Source organism: Oncorhynchus masou, chromosome 5 (assembly GCF_036934945.1).
Source record: "Oncorhynchus masou masou isolate Uvic2021 chromosome 5, UVic_Omas_1.1, whole genome shotgun sequence".
Classification (NCBI taxonomy): domain Eukaryota; kingdom Metazoa; phylum Chordata; class Actinopteri; order Salmoniformes; family Salmonidae; genus Oncorhynchus; species Oncorhynchus masou.
In genome coordinates, this window is record NC_088216.1 from 75,606,535 (window position 1) to 75,623,893 (window position 17,359).

General features: G+C 45.0%; 1 protein-coding gene across 2 annotated transcripts in view; it reads left to right on the forward strand.

Annotated features, from left to right (window-relative positions):
• The window catches only part of LOC135540257 (forkhead box protein J3-like), a 144,564-nt gene that overhangs the window by 65,445 nt on the left and 61,760 nt on the right, over nt 1-17,359 (forward strand). For both annotated transcript variants that reach the window (XM_064966799.1, XM_064966800.1), the window contains exon 2: nt 4,604-5,071. In XM_064966799.1, the coding sequence (XP_064822871.1) occupies nt 4,748-5,071 (324 nt within the window). In that variant the 5' untranslated portion in view covers nt 4,604-4,747. The remainder of the gene's footprint in view (nt 1-4,603; nt 5,072-17,359) is intronic.

Here is a 17,359-nt window from a genome sequence, read left to right on the forward strand (position 1 = left end):
TCCGTAAACACACCAGCCAGCTGGTCTGTGCATGCTCTGAGGGCGCGGCTGGGGATGCCGTCTGGGCCTGCAGCCTTGCGAGGGTTAACACGTTTAAATGTCCGTGACGGGGCTGGTTTTCTTTTTGTAATCCGTGATTGACTGTAGACCCTGCCACATAATACCTCTTGTGTCTGAGCCGTTGAATTGAGATTCTTCTTTGTCGCTATAGTGACACTTAGCTTGTTTGATTGCCTTGCGGAGGGAATAGCTGCACTGTTTGTATTCGGTCATGTTTCCGGTCACCTTGCCCTGATTAAAAGCAGTGGTTCGCGCTTTCAGTTTCACGCGAATGCTGCCATCAATCCACGGTTTCTGGTTAGGGAATGTTTTAATCGTTGCTATGGGGATGACATCTTCAACGCACGTTCTAATGAACTCGCACACCGAATCAGCGTATTCGTCAGTGTTGTTATCTGACGCAATACGAAACATTTCCCAGTCCACGTGATGGCAGCAGTCTTGGAGTGTGGAATCAGCTTGGTCGGACCAGCGTTGGACAGACCTCAGCGTGGGAGCTTCTTGTTTTAGTTTCTGTCTGTAGGCAGGGATCAACAAAATGGAGTCGTGGTCAGCTTTTCCGAAAGGAGGGCGGGGCAGGGCCTTAAATGCGTCGCGGAATTTGGAATAGCAATGATCCAAGGTTTTGCCAGCCCTGGTTGCGCAATCGATATGCTGATACAATTTAGGGAGTCTTGTTTTCAGATTAGCCTTGTTAAAATCCACAGCTACAATGAATGCAGCCTCAGGATGTATGGATTCCAGTTTGCAAAGAGTCAAATAAAGTTTGTTTAGAGCCATCGATGTGTCTGCTTGGGGGGAATATATACGGCTGTGATTATAATCGAAGAGAATTCCCTTGGTAGATAATGCGGTCGAGATTTGATTGTGAGGAATTCTAAATCAGGTGAACAGAAGGATTTGAGTTCCTGTATTTTTTTGTGTTCACACCACGTCTCGTTAGCCATAAGGCATACGCCCCCGCCCCTCTTTTTACCAGAAAGATGTTTGTTTCTGTCGGCGCGATGCGTGGAGAAACCAGCTGGCTGCACCGACTCCGATAGCGTCTGTGAGCCATGTTTCCGTGTAGCAAAGAACGTTACAGTCTCTGATGTTCCTCTGAAATGCTACCCTTGCTTGGATTTCATCAACCTTGTTGTCAAGAGACTGGACATTGGCGAGAAGTATACTAGGAAGTGGTGCACAATGTGCCCGTCTCCGGAGTCTGACCGGAAGACCGCCTCGTTTCCCTCTTTTACGAAGTCGTTTTTTTGGGTCGCCGGCTGGGATCCATTCCGTTGTCTTGGGTGAAAGGCAGAACACAGGATCCGCTTCGTGAAAGTCATATTCTTGGTTGTACTGATGGTGAGTTGACGCTGCTCTTATATTCAGTAGTTCTTCTCGACTGTATGTAATGAAACCTAAGATGACCTGGGGTACTAATGTAAGAAATAACACGTAAAAAAACAAACTGCATAGTTTCCTAGGAACGCGAAGCGGCCATCTCTGTCGGCGCTGGCACCGACAGTGATTCAGTCAGTGCTCTTTGTGTAATAAAAAGGTAGGGAACTCGTGTCAAGAATTTGTTGAATTAAAATATTTAATGTCCACCTCTAATACCAAATCAGCCATTAATCCGAGGGGGATCAAACCGAGAGAAGCTGATCCCAGAGAGAAGCTGTTTGTGGGTTCTTCTACTCAGTTGCACGCCTCTGAATATTAATGAATTTGTCCAGGTGTTTCTTCCACTCAGTTCAAGTGTGCACCACACTCAAAATGTATTTAAATATCATCAACCTGTCATCTGTCATCAACCTGCTGGCTGACCTCTCATGGCGAGCCAACGGGGTTTTGGCTGCATCCTAGCCCTGCTTCATAATTAGAATGCAGTGGATCACTGCCTCTGTGTTACAGGTTAGGACTGGCTCTAGAGAGCGACACACAGGTTAGGACTGGTTCCAGAGAGCGACACACAGGTTAGGACTGGCTCTAGAGAGCGACACACAGGTTAGGACTGGTTCCAGAGAGCGACACACAGGTTAGGACTGGCTCTAGAGAGCGACACACAGGTTAGGACTGGCTCTAGAGAGCGACACACAGGTTAGGACTGGTTCCAGAGAGCGACACACAGGTTAGGACTGGTTCCAGAGAGCGACACACAGGTTAGGACTGGCTCTAGAGAGCGACACACAGGTTAGGACTGGTTCCAGAGAGCGACACACAGGTTAGGACTGGTTCCAGAGAGCGACACACAGGTTAGGACTGGCTCTAGAGAGCGACACACAGGTTAGGACTGGCTCTAGAGAGCGACACACAGGTTAGGACTGGCTCTAGAGAGCGACACACAGGTTAGGACTGGCTCCAGAGAGCGACACACAGGTTAGGACTGGCTCCAAAGAGCGACACACAGGTTAGGACTGGCTCTAGAGAGCGACACACAGGTTAGGACTGGCTCCAAAGAGCGACACACAGGTTAGGACTGGCTCTAGAGAGCGACACATACACATGACAGACCATGCAGGGTTAGGTTTACACACACACACACACACACACACACACACACACACACACACACACACACACACAGACCATGCAGGGTTAGTTAGGGTGAGGTTTAGACACCGAGTGATGTGGCTTGTGTTGAAATGCAATAATTTGAATAACAATCTGGGATTCCTGTGTTCAATGGTACTTAATGAGAATACGGTATTTATTTGCTCTAGGAGAGGGTTGGGCGCCGACCGTGCCGCTCTGCCATCATTTTATCATGATGAATTACTCTCATTAGCAGGTCCTGACTCACCTTTTATTTCAATTAGCTCCAGAGCCACTGTGGTGTTTGGTAGTGTCATGTAATGAAGCAGCAGTGAGCTATAAGTGCTGCTGCATCTCCTTTCAGATTGGGGTCTGTTACCACTAAACAGGTTTCGGTCGGTGAGCTGCGGCTGCACACTAACCTAGTCTCTGTCTCTGTCAAGGGCATTCCTACTGCCCCTCAAACCCTCAGCGGCCTGTGAAGTATTTAATACTTATGAGGACACATACAGAGTGGAGATTCCGCTCTCTTTCTCCTGCAGGACTTTCTCTCCGTCATAGTGCGCTGTCACTCTACACAGGGGGCTTGTTTTGCATGGCGCCATGCGTTCACCTATCTATGCCTGTACATTTAGGCTTCTCTCTGGTTTCAAACGGAAGCAGGGCCGCGATCGCAGAGAGAAGCTGTTTGTGGGTGCTGAGGACTGTGGTTGGCACAACTGCACAGGGCTGCTTGTTTACGTCAGAGGCCCCGCCTGTGGGAGAGAAAGGGGAGGGGAGTTTACTAACCTCACGAGGGTCGCAATTCCTCATGAGCCATTCCACAATTTTGCTGGCAGTTGTGAAAACAATTCCCCATCTAGCATGGGCAGCAGAGCAGAGTGGGCAGGGAGAGGGAGTGTGAATCAGCTAACTTGCAGGGGTGGTGGGATATTTGGGGTTAGAGTACCTGTGTGCTGGCCTGGGATCAGGGGTTATGAGTAGTTGCTAGACGGCCCTGCCTGGTGTTATGAACACAATTCAGATTGTTTCTGTGACCACATAGAGAAACTAAACTGCACTACCATAGCTTAGGAGTGTAACTGAAGACATGGCACAGACTTGGGGCCAGACTGAGTCAATCAAACCTTGCCGGTGTCCAGTATCTGTTTACACAACTACACTGCCTATATGCTAGTGATGGAGGAAAAAATCAGTACAGTTACAATATTGTCCCAAAATAAATAATATTGGGATGTGTCAATATTTGACGGTAAAAAAATACAACTATTAATATATTCACACGTACGTGTATGTTTTCCTTCTACTTCAGTTAGCACTAGTGGGCTGTACTTGCTCTAGAAGTTCTGTGTTTTTCACCCCAAAGCTTGTTCTCCATTTCTTTCCTAATAGTGAGCCAACATGTCTTCAGCACTTATTGATAAACTTGTTTTGTCATGCTCTCCCTCTGCTGCAGACATATGGTGAGCAGTATGTGTGGAACATCAAATCACAATAAAATAGAAGTATCGAATCGAAATACATATATAGAATCGTGAGAATCTCTCTTAACCGCAGGTAGCCTAGTGGTTAAGAGCATTGGGACAATAACCGAAAGGTTGCTGGTTCGAATCCCCGTGCCAACTAAGTGAAAAATAGGTCTGCGATGTTGAGCAAGGCACTTAATCCTAATTGCTCCCGTAAGAGCGTCTGCTAAATGACTAAAATGGCAATGTAAATATTGTATCGGCACTTAGTGTCATTATTATTTTATTGCCAGGTCCCTGGCATTTCCCAACCCTTCTATATTCACGTGAAAAATGGGAAGCATCCACATGTTAAAGGAGCCCTGGTATTTTGAAAGTACCAAAAACCAGTCTGCAGTGTACAGTTTCACTATAGGAAATATGGAACTAATTTGCTACTGAATGCTTAGCCTAGCTGCCAGACATGTTTGTGTAATTAGTTATGCTCAACCAACCTCATTGTTAGTGTAATTTCCAAATGTGTGTAGCTGGACTAAAAACTCTGCTTCTTCCTCATCTTCTAGGTTTCACTCAGAGACAGCTAGATCGCTGAAGCCCTGAGCTGGGGGAGCCCTGTCCTCAGCCTCCACTCAACTCACCTGGCTTGCATTTTACCCATCAACCCCCTTCTACCACGCAGACTCGCCGCAGCCCAGCCTGTCGTCACTATGACGTCGGAGCTGGAGAGTAGTCTGACCTCCATGGATTGGCTGCCTCAGCTGACCATGCGGGCAGCCATCCAGAAGGCTGATGCCCAGGGGCACCACGGGGGGCTGGGCATGGGCAAGAAGAGTGCAATGCTGGACCCCAACACCACTCTGGACCAGGAGGAGGTCCAGCAGCACAAAGACGGCAAGCCGCCCTACAGCTACGCCAGCCTCATCACCTTCGCCATCAACAGCTCGCCTAAGAAGAAGATGACCCTGAGTGAGATCTACCAGTGGATCTGTGACAACTTCCCCTACTACCGGGAGGCAGGCAGCGGCTGGAAGGTAAGATGGTGGACAGAAAGGAGCTGGAGTAGAATGGATGTCATTCTGAGCTGATGTCATGACAGAGTGTATGAGATGGTTTGTAGACATGGAGTTAGACATAAAGCTTACTGTCATTCATAATAATCACCCACACTGTTATTTCACTAAAGCTCAAAGTGAGACGACCCACTCTATATCCACTAAGTGCCTTACATCTTTGAGTGAAATAATAGGAGCAGCCCTGAGAACTGTGTGAAGTGTACAATTCTGGTTGAATATTCAGAGCGAGAGATGGCCCTATCTGAGTGAACACAGACTAAATAGCCCATTCATGGGTGGTATTATTCATTGCAGTTGCCTTGATAGGAGAAAGCCATTATGTAGGAGAGAGAGCCAGTGCTGTGTCATTTCAAGGAGCACGTGTTATACAGAGATGAAGCTATGCTGATTTTCTTTTACAGAGCCAAGATAGAAAGTTATATTGTTTTTTCCAGTCAGTGACATTTATATGGACTAGAATGTGAGGCTCTGCTTTATTGCAGCCAGGCACAATGTATGTAGCCCATTTCCTGTGTGTGAGAGCAAGTGAGTGTGCGAGTGAATCTATGGAAGGGGAAGAACGTATCCAACAATATTATAAAATTGGGTTGAATTGGCGTCATGTCAACTCTGTAGATATGCGATATCTTGCTAAGGATACTAAACTTTAGTGGATAATGACCTTTTGAACATATTTTAACATCTGTACTTTATGGTGATGTTGACTTGTATTCAGGTTGACAATCTTCAGGTTGTGATGTTAAAAAAGTAATGGCACTACACATGTTTTACTCCCTGTTCATTTATTTCCATTTTCTAAGAGCAAAAGCATGTAGTTCAGTTAGCAGTGTGCTAGTCCTGGGGATGCAATCTGCAGCAGTAGTCATCCTATCCTCCTACGTTGTATCTACTAGGATATGAATGCACCTATAGCGTGTGTTCTAGTTCCTTTTTAATGGGCGTGTGTGAGGGTTGTTGTGAGCATGTCTGGGTGAGGTGAATGTAGGTCGGATGCAGTCATTGCTCCGCTATTCCCCCAGTGATGTCGGCGCGCTGCAGGAATTTAGGAGCCAGAGCACGCACACGTCTGCTCTGTATGATAATGCAGGCGGTGCCGCCGAGATGAGACCGGGCTCATCCAGGCGCCGACAACTCATTTAATCATCTCAATAGAACTCCATTAGCCTACGCTTTTAAGAAATTTCAATAAGTGCTGTCAATAAGAACAGATAATTCATCAAGGTCAAAAAAAATATGAATGCTGCGTTTGAAGGAGTGAATATGCACACAGCGACCACGAGCAGGCATTTAGACAGAGGCTATCTTACACACTCTCTACGCACCTTTTTGACAATGTTTTTAACTCTGAAGTGATGCAGAAGAGTCATGATGTGGTCTCTTTCGATATGGGCCTGTGCTGTAGGGCAGGCGCTATAAGTTAAAGGTGTTGTTAGGGGAACAGCTAGAAACACACGGGCTCTTCCTGTATTATATGTATTGTTCACCCAGTATGCCTCTTACAAGAACACTTGCCTAAGGATGCATCATCCTTTCTGTAGTTTCCCCCTCATCCCATCGTATCTATTTGTACCAACATCACCGAGCATGTTACATGATAGAATCATGTATGTACATTTTATAGAGCTTCTTGTATTCTAAAATGGAAATCCTATCCTCCGTTCACTTCAATTCAATCTTGCTGCTCAATCCCATCCATTCGAGTCCACGTCATTTCAATATTGGATATGTGGAGCTGGCCCTAATGACTTTCTCCAGATTAAATGGCGAATAAGAGCGATCCGGTCTCTCCCAGGTTAGGAGGTGTCTCCTATCAGAAGCTCTCGCCTCTTGAGACTTTTTAATGCTATCAAGACGTTAGGCTGTGGGTCAGTTTCTAAGCTTATGAGTTTGACACTGTCTGGCTCCTTCCTGAGCGTCCACTAATGAATTTAAAGCGATCATGTCCTGCCTGGGTGTCTAACTTTGTCCCTGCCGTGACTTGCTTTCTCCGAGCACACAGCCTATTGCAGGGGTTCACACACTCTTTTTGGAACACAACCCAATTTTAATATCTGAAAATTCTCGACAGCCCAACTATGTGAAAAGAAAAATGTAATTAACATGAATGTTTACTTTTTTTATTTGGGGCTGAAGCAGTCAATTGAAAAACATTTTAACACTTTCTGATTGTCTTCTCAACTCACTATCACATACTTTTAATGTGGGGCGATGGAAGTCAATTGCAAATGAGTCTGACATAATGGAGGTTATTTCACCACCACTAATGAGATGGGTGTGCTTGATGCATGTCGCGTCAGAGCTTCTCCAACCTGGATGGATATTTGGCTTTAATACAGATGAGAGCACTGAATCCAGCTTTACACAGATCTAACCTGGCTCAGGGTACCATGAGTTTTATGGAGCTTTCAGTACAACTGGGAACTCAAATTGTCACTAATATTCATGTCGGAAATTCTGACCTCTTGAAAGGTTCCCGAGTTGGAATTCTGAGTTGGATGACCGTTAAACTATTTTTCTCAGTCTGAGCCCTTTCCCCCCCGTGTTCCCAGTTGTCTTGAACGCGACATTAATGCTCAGAGGGAGACTGCAGGAACCAAAACTCTTCCGTAGTGACCTGTGAATGCGTTGTCTGCAGCATTTGGTCACATGACAGCTCGATCAGCTGTTCAATTTCACTTACCGGCATGTCAATTGAGCCAGGATCACAGTCAAACGGATGTAGTAGGTCCTCTTACAAGCATTGGAGGTGAGCAGTCATTACTCGTGTGGGACACCAGCCTGGACTCATAGCAGCCGGGACACATACCGATGTTGTTTTCTGTTAGAAACATGCACCGCCAAGGTAACGGGAATGGTTCACTTTTGAGAAACTCTCTCCAATTAAATCAAATCAAATCAAATTTTATTTGTCACATACACATGGTTAGCAGATGTTAATGTGAGTGTAGCGAAATGCTTGTGCTTCTAGTTCCGACAATGCAGTAATAACCAACAAGTAATCTTAACAATTCCAAAACTACTGTCTTATACACACAAGTGTAAGGGGATAAAGAATATGTACATAAATATGTATGAATGAGTGATGGTACAGAGCAGCATAGGCAAGATACAGTAGATGGTATCGAGTACAGTATATACATATGAGATGAGTATGTAAACAAAGTGGCATAGTTAAAGTGGCTAGTGATACATGTATTACATAAAGATGCAGTAGATGATATAGAGTACAGTATATACGTATACATATGAGATGAATAATGTAGGGTATGTAAACATTATATTAGGTAGCATTGTTTAAAGTGGCTAGTGATATATATACATTCTTTCCTCTGAATACACTGATTTGGTCACTCATCTGTAGAATATATATTTCCTCTGCATTCTTGTATTCAATTTCCCAAATCTTTCTGTTACAGTGGCAAGTGGACACCTTTTCTTTTCATTACACAAGGTCAACCAAGTCTTTTTTTAAATGTATTATTATTATTTTTTACATCCATTGTGAATGACAACAGTTCCTCTCTCAATGTGAAAAATCTGTCCAGCACTCCCCCTCGATAACCACCAAGCCTTGGTGTGAAATAGTCCCATATCTCCACAAAGTTTTGCAACAGGCGGTGCAGTGGATGTGATTTGATGTAGTTTACAATTGAAGTTACCTGCTGCAGTATATCTCTGAGTTCTGTGCTCAGCTGTTTTGCCGCTAGTTGCTCTCGGTGTATCGTACAATGTGTCCATATGGCAGAGGCAGACACATTCAGAACTAGCAGGCAGAGGCCTGCCCTCTGTCCCGCCATGGATGGAGCCCAATCTGTGCAAAAGAACCCACCATTCGATCCCATGGAATCTGTTTTTGTCAATGTAGTCACGCAGCATAATGAACATCCCCTGTGCTGTTTCTTGCTTGGGAATTGTGAGACAATATGAACAATATGTAGCATCCCCCGCAAGTATAGTGAACAAAAATCAATGCATGGGCATCTCGGCCCTCACAGCTAACGTCCGTTTTGAAGTTTGAGTTGTTCAGTCAGTTTCCTCTTGATTGCTTTGAATAGCATACATTCTTCGTTTAACAGTGTTATCTGACAAAGGTATTGATGTGAGTTTCTGTGCCTCTGCCTCCCCACACATTGTTTTCACCGTATCAATTGCGTCCAGTAATATCAACGTCTCTGCAATAGTGTGGTTTCATAGCGTAGCAGGCCGAGCCTTTCACCGTGGGAATGATTCAAGTGCAACGCTCAAGTGTGATCATTTCTATTTTTAAGGTAAACCACATTACAATGATTTTGAGATGCAAAGATGATTCCCCCCCCCGGATTTTGGTAATTGTCCCGCTACCCCATTTCATATCAGACGACGCCACATGAGGTCGCGACCCGTAGTTTGGGAACTGTTGGCCTTATAGGCTACCGCTGAAATGCATTAGTGTGGGATCCTTAGTGGTGCAACACATATAAACCTCAGTGTACAGGTATTAAATGTCTAGATTCTAGAGAATTACCGGGATCCCACCCAGTCAGTGCAAAAGCGCTTATTATCTGCAGAGATTTGAAATCCATATTTACAAAACAGGTTTATAATCCCGCTAAGAACCGGCCGTCTAATCTGATCCAGCGGAGCCACGTCCACAGATGACACTGCAAACTCCTCTTTGCTCCACTCCAACTTCGGGAAACAGGATTGTGTTAGTTGGGCTGGCACAGTTACCTAGAACTGTGTAACCAATGGCTAGAGATGAAGACATTCATTAAAAAAAACAGCCATAACCTTCCAATAAAATTATACACACTACCGGTCAAAAGTTTTAGAACACCTACTTATTCAAGAGTTGTATTTTATTTGTACTATTTTCTTCATTGTAGAATAATAGTGAAGTCATCAAAACTATGACATAACACGTATGGGAATCATGTAGTTACCAAAAAAGTGTATTCGAGTTTCTTCAAATTGCCACCCTTTGCATTGATGACAGCTTTGCACAGGCTTGGCATTCTCTCAACCAGCTTCACCTGGAATGCATTTCCAACAATCTTGAAGGAGTTCCCACATATGCTGAGCTCTTGTTGGCTGCTTTTCCTTCACTCTGTGGTTCGACTCATCCCAAACCATCTCAATTGGGTTGAGGTTGGGTGATTGTGGATGCCAGGTCATCTGATGCAGCACTCATCACTCTCCTTCTTGGTCAAATAAACCTTACAGAGCCTGGAGGTGTATTGGGTCATGTTGAAAAACAAATAATAGTCCCACTAAGCGCAAATCAGATGGATGGTGTATCGCTGCAGAATGTTGTGCTAGCCATGCTGTTTAAGTGTGCCTTGAATTCTAAATAATTCAGTGTCACCAGCAAAGCAACCCCACACCATCACACCACCTCTTTCATGCTTTATGGTGGGAAATACACATGTGGAAATCTGTTCACCCACACCGCCTCTCACAAAGACACGGCGGTTGGAACCAATTTGGACAGATTTCAACCGGTCTAATGTCCATTGCTCGTGTTTCTTGGCCCAAGCAAGTCTCTTCTTATTATTGGTGTCCTTTAGTCGTGGTTTCTTTGTAGCAATTCGACCATGAAGGCCTGATTCACACAGTCCCTCTGAACAGTTGATGTGTCTGTTACTTGAACTCTGAGGCATTTATTTGGGCTGCGATTTCTGAGGCTGGTGACTCTAATGAACGTATTCTCTGCAGCAGAGGTGAATCTGGGTCTTCCATTCCTGTGGTGGTCCTCATGAGAGCCAGTTTCATCATACCACAGCAGAGGTATCTCTGGGTCTTCCATTCCTGTGGCGGTCCTCATGAGAGCCAGTTTCATCATACCACAGCAGAGGTATCTCTGGGTCTTCCATTCCTGTGGCGGTCCTCATGAGAGCCAGTTTCATCATACCACAGCAGAGGTATCTCTGGGTCTTCCATTCCTGTGGCGGTTCTCATGAGAGCCAGTTTCATCATACCACAGCAGAGGTATCTCTGGGTCTTCCATTCCTGTGGCGGTCCTCATGAGAGCCAGTTTCATCATACCACAGCAGAGGTATCTCTGGGTCTTCCATTCCTGTGGCGGTCCTCATGAGAGCCAGTTTCATCATACCACAGCAGAGGTATCTCTGGGTCTTCCATTCCTGTGGCGGTCCTCATGAGAGCCAGTTTCATCATACCACAGCAGAGGTATCTCTGGGTTTTCCATTCCTGTGGCGGTCCTCATGAGAGCCAGTTTCATCATAGCACTTGATGGTTTTTGCGACTGCACTAGAAAAGACTTTAAAAGGTTTTGTAATTTTCCGTATAAACTGACCTTGATGTCTTAAAGTAATGACGGACTGTCATTTCTCTTTGCTTATTTGAGCTGTTGGACTTGGCCCTATTTGGTTACTACATGATTCCATGTGTGCTATGCCATAGTTTTGCAATGTAGAAAATAGTAAAAATAAAGAAAAACCCTTGAATGAGTAGGTGTTCTAAAACTTTTGACTGGTGGTGTGTGTATGTAATTATTTATACAGAGCAAAAATATAAGCTCAACATGCAACAATTTCTAAGACTTTACAGAGTTACAGTTTAAGGAAATCAGTCAATTCATATAAACCCACTTGGGAACCAGGCCCAGCCAGTCAAAATTAGTTTTTCGACACAAAAGCCATTACTACAGACCAATATACTCCTCTGATGAGGTCTTGGGCTGGCCTGGTTACTCATGGTCTGTGGTTGTGAGGCCGATATTGTCCAAACAACACAATACATAGTAAATTATATCCGACTATCAATTATTTTAGATTTTTTTCCCCCCATCCCTATTGGCCCCTTGATTTGTCACTAGACTTCGCTAGATTATGTTTTGCTGTTGCCACGACAACACAGCACCAATTTGCCTGCGGTCCCCGACATAGCATTTTCAAACCCCTCTCCCGCCGCACACCGGGAGAATGGTTTGGAACTTCTAACCCTGGCAATTTGACTGGTAAACTCATGGGTACACTCCCAATGGCTGTCTGGTATTGTGATGCAATTTCCATTGTAATGTAAAATGTTAATTGAAATTTTGTTAACTGATGTGGCGCATGCAATGGAATGTATTTTTTTGAAATGTCAGTCGCGTTTAATCAACAAATCACACCACGTTGATGCATACACTACCTGCTTTTACTTCCTGTATTTACTTCTGCTTTGCTCCTCACAATGGCCGGCACTCCACCCATTATGCCATCATTGACTTGAATGCCCCTGATCTCCATATACATACTGTTGTATTATTGCAGTACATGCAGTCTAAATGTGCAAAAAAATGTATAATATATTTTTGTATATATAAAAATTATGGGGACTGCAGTCATTTGGCTGGCCAATTAGTCATCCAAAATTTCATGACCGACACAGGCTTATGTGTTAGTTAGTGCTCTCAGTTCTCTCCAAAGGAGTCCCCTTGGCAACAGTATAGATGGAGACTTTCCACAATATACACACACACATACCTCATCCAAAAGCTTCTGACTGTGTTGCCACCCACTCCCATCTCAAATATTGCTCCCCTCACCGAATGTCGTCCAGAGCAGGCAGAAACTCTTTCCCTGCAGAAGATTCCCTACTGCGTCTCTCGCAGGTGAAGGATGCCAAAGAAAATGTAGAGCAATTCTCAACCAGTTTAAAAATTCCTGAAATATTTGCTTTTTAACTTAAACTGTTGAGGAGGAGATTGTTACTACTGGCATGATTCCCCCCCCCCCTGTTTTTTTCCACACCTGCGTGCAGGGAAGCTGAAAAAATTATGCATGTGGTCGCTGATTGCCCAACAAACACTATCTCCCCTACTGCAGCCACAGCTACTGTGACATGTTAATAGAGACATGTCTCCTCCAGTGTCTATGTCGGCCAGTCTGTAGACTAGAGCTGGGGTGTGGTGTTGCCTTCTGCAGTGGCCCTGGACAGAGCTCGCCTCTGATCTCATTATAAAATGCAAATACACAGCGCCCTAAACAGATCAAAGGTTGGTCTTCCTATTGGATGGTTCGGGCTTAATATTGGCAGCCTGGAGACGTCTCTATTTTTTTTAAGAGGTGATTTGGAGAGCTGACGTTCCTCCGGGACATTATTTACTTTGGAGAGAATGTTGTTGCTCACTACTGTAGTGACTGACTACAGCACAGAAATACCAGGGAGCTCCTTCTGTTGCTTATTTAAATGTGATCAGCCAGGTAAGAGTATTTGCACTTTCCTCTGCCCCTGCAATCTCCCACAAGCTTGGGTTTCAGGGCATGGAATGGGAAAGTGTAAAATTGCTTCAATGCTAAACTGTGATGCCTCCATCTGCTCATCCAGCCTGTATCATCATTACGCTGTTAAGCAAGCATTTCCATTTTAAAAGCTTTGCTGATATTGAATAATTCAACAGCTCAGATACACATTTAGGCCGTAGCCTAACACTAAAGCTTATTTTTCCTTATCCAAAAAATCGGACATTTTAGAACCCCGTCTTATCATGCTGTATCAAAGGGAATGCAGTGCAAGTGACAGCCTTGTTTTTTGAGGTGCATGTGGGAATATCTTTAGCGACTCCGTCTTTCCCCAGATTGCTGTAATTTGTAGATGCAGCAGAAGTGGATGTGTGGTGGCCTGGTGGCGGTAGGGATTCATTCGGCAGCCGGTTTGATCCTGCTGTGAGCCGGTTTCCCGTGTTAGGAAGCTCCTGCCTGGCAACCCACCCACCAGCCTCACCTTAAACCCTCCTCTGCTACTGCCACCCACCGCCTCCCCACTGCTCATGCTCTGCCCCTCACAGTGGGCGGGGAGGACATGCCGGTTGACATGCCCTGGATCCATTTGGCAGGAGCTGCTGTCCCCACACCCCGCTGAGTGAAGAGTCAACTACAGTGAGGAGGAACATGAAAGGGCTCTTGAGACGTCTCGTTTGTGGCCTGTATGTACTGATTTAGACTCTGTTCTTATATGTAACAGTATCTCTTCCCTGCTCATGACCACGACTTCACAGTTCAGTCTTATCTATAGGTCGCATACAACCAATTGTAGCCTAAACATGAGCTTTTTAGTCTGTTTTGTCTTTCTGTGCCGAGCAATGCATTTTGCTGGACAGTGATGCACTGTTGTGCTCTGGACGGGGCGCACACTTGCTGAGTCACTGCTCCAGGCCTTTCCAAAAGCACTGCATCTCTCGGTTATGCTGGAATGGTACTCAGCCACTGAGTGCTACAGCAACAGTAAAGCAGTGGGGAAGCAGGATTGGCTGTAGAGCCGCTCAGGGTTTGGACTTATACACTATACACCGCAGTGATACTTCCTGAGCAGTACATTGAAGTACATTATAGGGATGAATTTGGAGTGGCTGAGATTTACATATGCGTATTTAATAACTGAGGAAAGGGGTGGTTCTTCTGTATTTCTATGGCTTTTCCAGATATGTTCCAGATCGCTTATGTGGGACTGAGATCATTACCTCCAATGGGCCGTGCCCATGCCTCGTCTCAGATCTGGAAATGGATCCCGCTCGAGGGGGAAATCACTCTCGCTACATAATGAAAGTTATGAACTGCAAAGAATTTTAAAGAATTGTAAATCATAAGCTAGTCGTCAGGTTCTTATGTAAAGACAACGGATAGTGTGAGAATCCTAGAGTCATCATTTTGTACCCAGTCAGATTTGAATTGAAAATCTTGCATTGTAAATGTGAATTATTTTGGTTTGTCCATTTGGCCTTTTTATTATGGTGTTCCTGATCTATGACCTGTCATTGTAAGGGCAGAAAAAGTCTGACAGTCCCTGTGTTTTGTGCAATTGTGACATAGCAAAATGTTATCCTGTTGTATTTAAAGCCTTATCCAAAAAATGTAATGCGATGTCTGAGGATGGATCTGGACCATCTGACTTAAAAAGGGCCAGCTTGATTAAAAAGCTTTGAAGAAAGGTTAATGATGATCGTACAAAACATAGGCCCCTGCTCGGCAGTGAAAGCTTAATCATGGCTCTAGTGTAAGAATACTGTAAAGCCCAATCATGAAAGCATCAGCTTGGCCAGTCTAGTCTTTATTGAAAGCCTACTCGTGGCTTTTCTGTGTTAAGGCAGTCTGACCTAAGCATGGCCTCTCATAGGTTCTGTGATTTTGCCAGGAGAGCGGGAGAGCGAGGGAGGCGCTGAGCCATAATGAATTCTACATGCTATAAATAGAGCCCAGTCCTTGGAATCCGCCTTTAACTCTGAATCTGCCCCGTTAAATCGGCCTAAGCTGGGCTAGACCGGCTAGTGCTGCTGCCGCTGGCTTCTGCTTTATGAAGATGCTCATAAATGCTCGAGAAACCATGAATGATAAAACAACAACAAAATGTGTCTGAAGGATTTCATCCCGTCTGTCTCCGGGTCTTTGTTTGATTGAATTAATAATATCCGTAATTGAGGTAGTCTGCTCTCCCTGTAGATCAGTTTGCCTCCTGTGAAGCTCGCCACTAATTTGTCAGCTTTTCTCCCGTGCTCAGCGTTTCCTTTTTGAAAGAAGAGCTCCAGCCATAACTAATTAGCAGAAGCTGTGAGGTCTGTGGGAAGGTCCAGGGAACAGGAGACAAGCTGGTGATCTGGCCAGAGGTTTGGAGGCTGGCTGAGGTAAACTCTCAGCTGAGCATAATGTAGTTACACCTACAGTACAGGGATCTAAGATATGTTATGTAGCCTATACATCCACACTGCTGATCAATGTCATCTGATAGGAATTAAAAACAGAGGTAGCCAGCCCAAATCTTTGGTATGCTGATGTAATCAGCATGGTTAGTAGTCTAATTATAGTGCGAACATTGCTGGCCAACGTCATTTCATTTCATCTTTGTTTAATCCGTCCTTTCTCCACCGTGGTAATTACTTAACCCCGATCACCCCTTCTGTCATTCTCCCAGAGCTAATAGCCTCACACTGCCGCTTGCAATCTCCACTTTCTTCATTTAAATTCATGTGGTGAACACCAAGATATCTCTCTAAGTGGAGAGTATAACATTGCTAGTTATTGACGTAGTGATCAGAATGTCATCATTGCCACAAATCGGTTTTTGTTGTATGTGTCTCTCTGGCCTTGCTCGCATCAGGACGGCATATGAGAGTGAAAGTTGATCTCCATGCCTGCGGGGTCCTCATTGGGGTCAGCGCTCTATGGTGAGGGGGACAGCGACACAGCTGTGGCAGCGGAGCGGAGCGGACCCAGTGATGGATGACATGTCAGAATGGGCTGCTCAGCCTTCCCCTCCGCTCCTATTGACAGCCACAACTCTCCCATCCAGCATCGGAGGGGCTAATCGCAGGTCGTGGCAGCTAGGGATATGACACATAAATATCGCTGGTTGTAATTGCTCGTTTGTCAATGTCACCATTCTCAATGTATGTTTTCTGCAGTTAATTTATCCAATGAATGTCCCATTAACAAATGCAAAAAAATAAATGGATGAAAGTAAATTTGCTACAAGGTAGGGACTGTGTAAGCAGAATGGCTTTCTAGTGCAAGGTAACGATAAACACTTAAACATATTTGTTTCAGCTCTTCCTGGTGATTGATAAGATTCCAGTGTACAACCCAGTCTGAACACTGGCAACAAGTAAGTATAGTCAAACTGAGCTACTGTGAATGTCAGCTGCGGTTTTGCTCAGGCTCTATGCAGGCTACAGTAGGTAGATGTTGTGAGTACTGTCCTAATACAACAGTATGTATATGGAGATCAGAGTGGGTGGGTCCCAGACTGATTGGTTAGCCCTGGCTTTGAGCCCTGCAGCCCTCTTCCCTGACCCTACAGCCTGTAGCTCTTCTAGCCGCGAGGCCAGAGACTTGTAGATAACCTGTAGCCAGTGGGTTTGGCGACGAATATGAGGTGAGCGCCAGCCAGCGAGAGCATACAGGTCGCAGTGGTGGGTAGTATATGTGGCTTTGGTGAACCGCACCCTCCCGCCCGATAGACTACATCCAGTTTGCTGAGTAGAGTGTTGGAGGCTATTTTGTAATTGACATCGCTGAAGTCAAGGATCGGTAGAATGGTCAGTTTTACGAGGGTATATTTGGCAGCATGAGTGAAGGAGGCTTTGTTGCGAAATAGGAAACTGATTCTAGATTTAATTTAAGATTGGAGATGCTTAATGTGTGTCTGGATGGATAGTTTACAGTCTAACCAGACACCTAGGTATTTGTAGTTGTCCACATATTCTAAGTTCAAACCGTCCAGAGTAGTGACGCTAGACGGGCAGGCAGGTCCGGGCAGCGATCGGTTGAA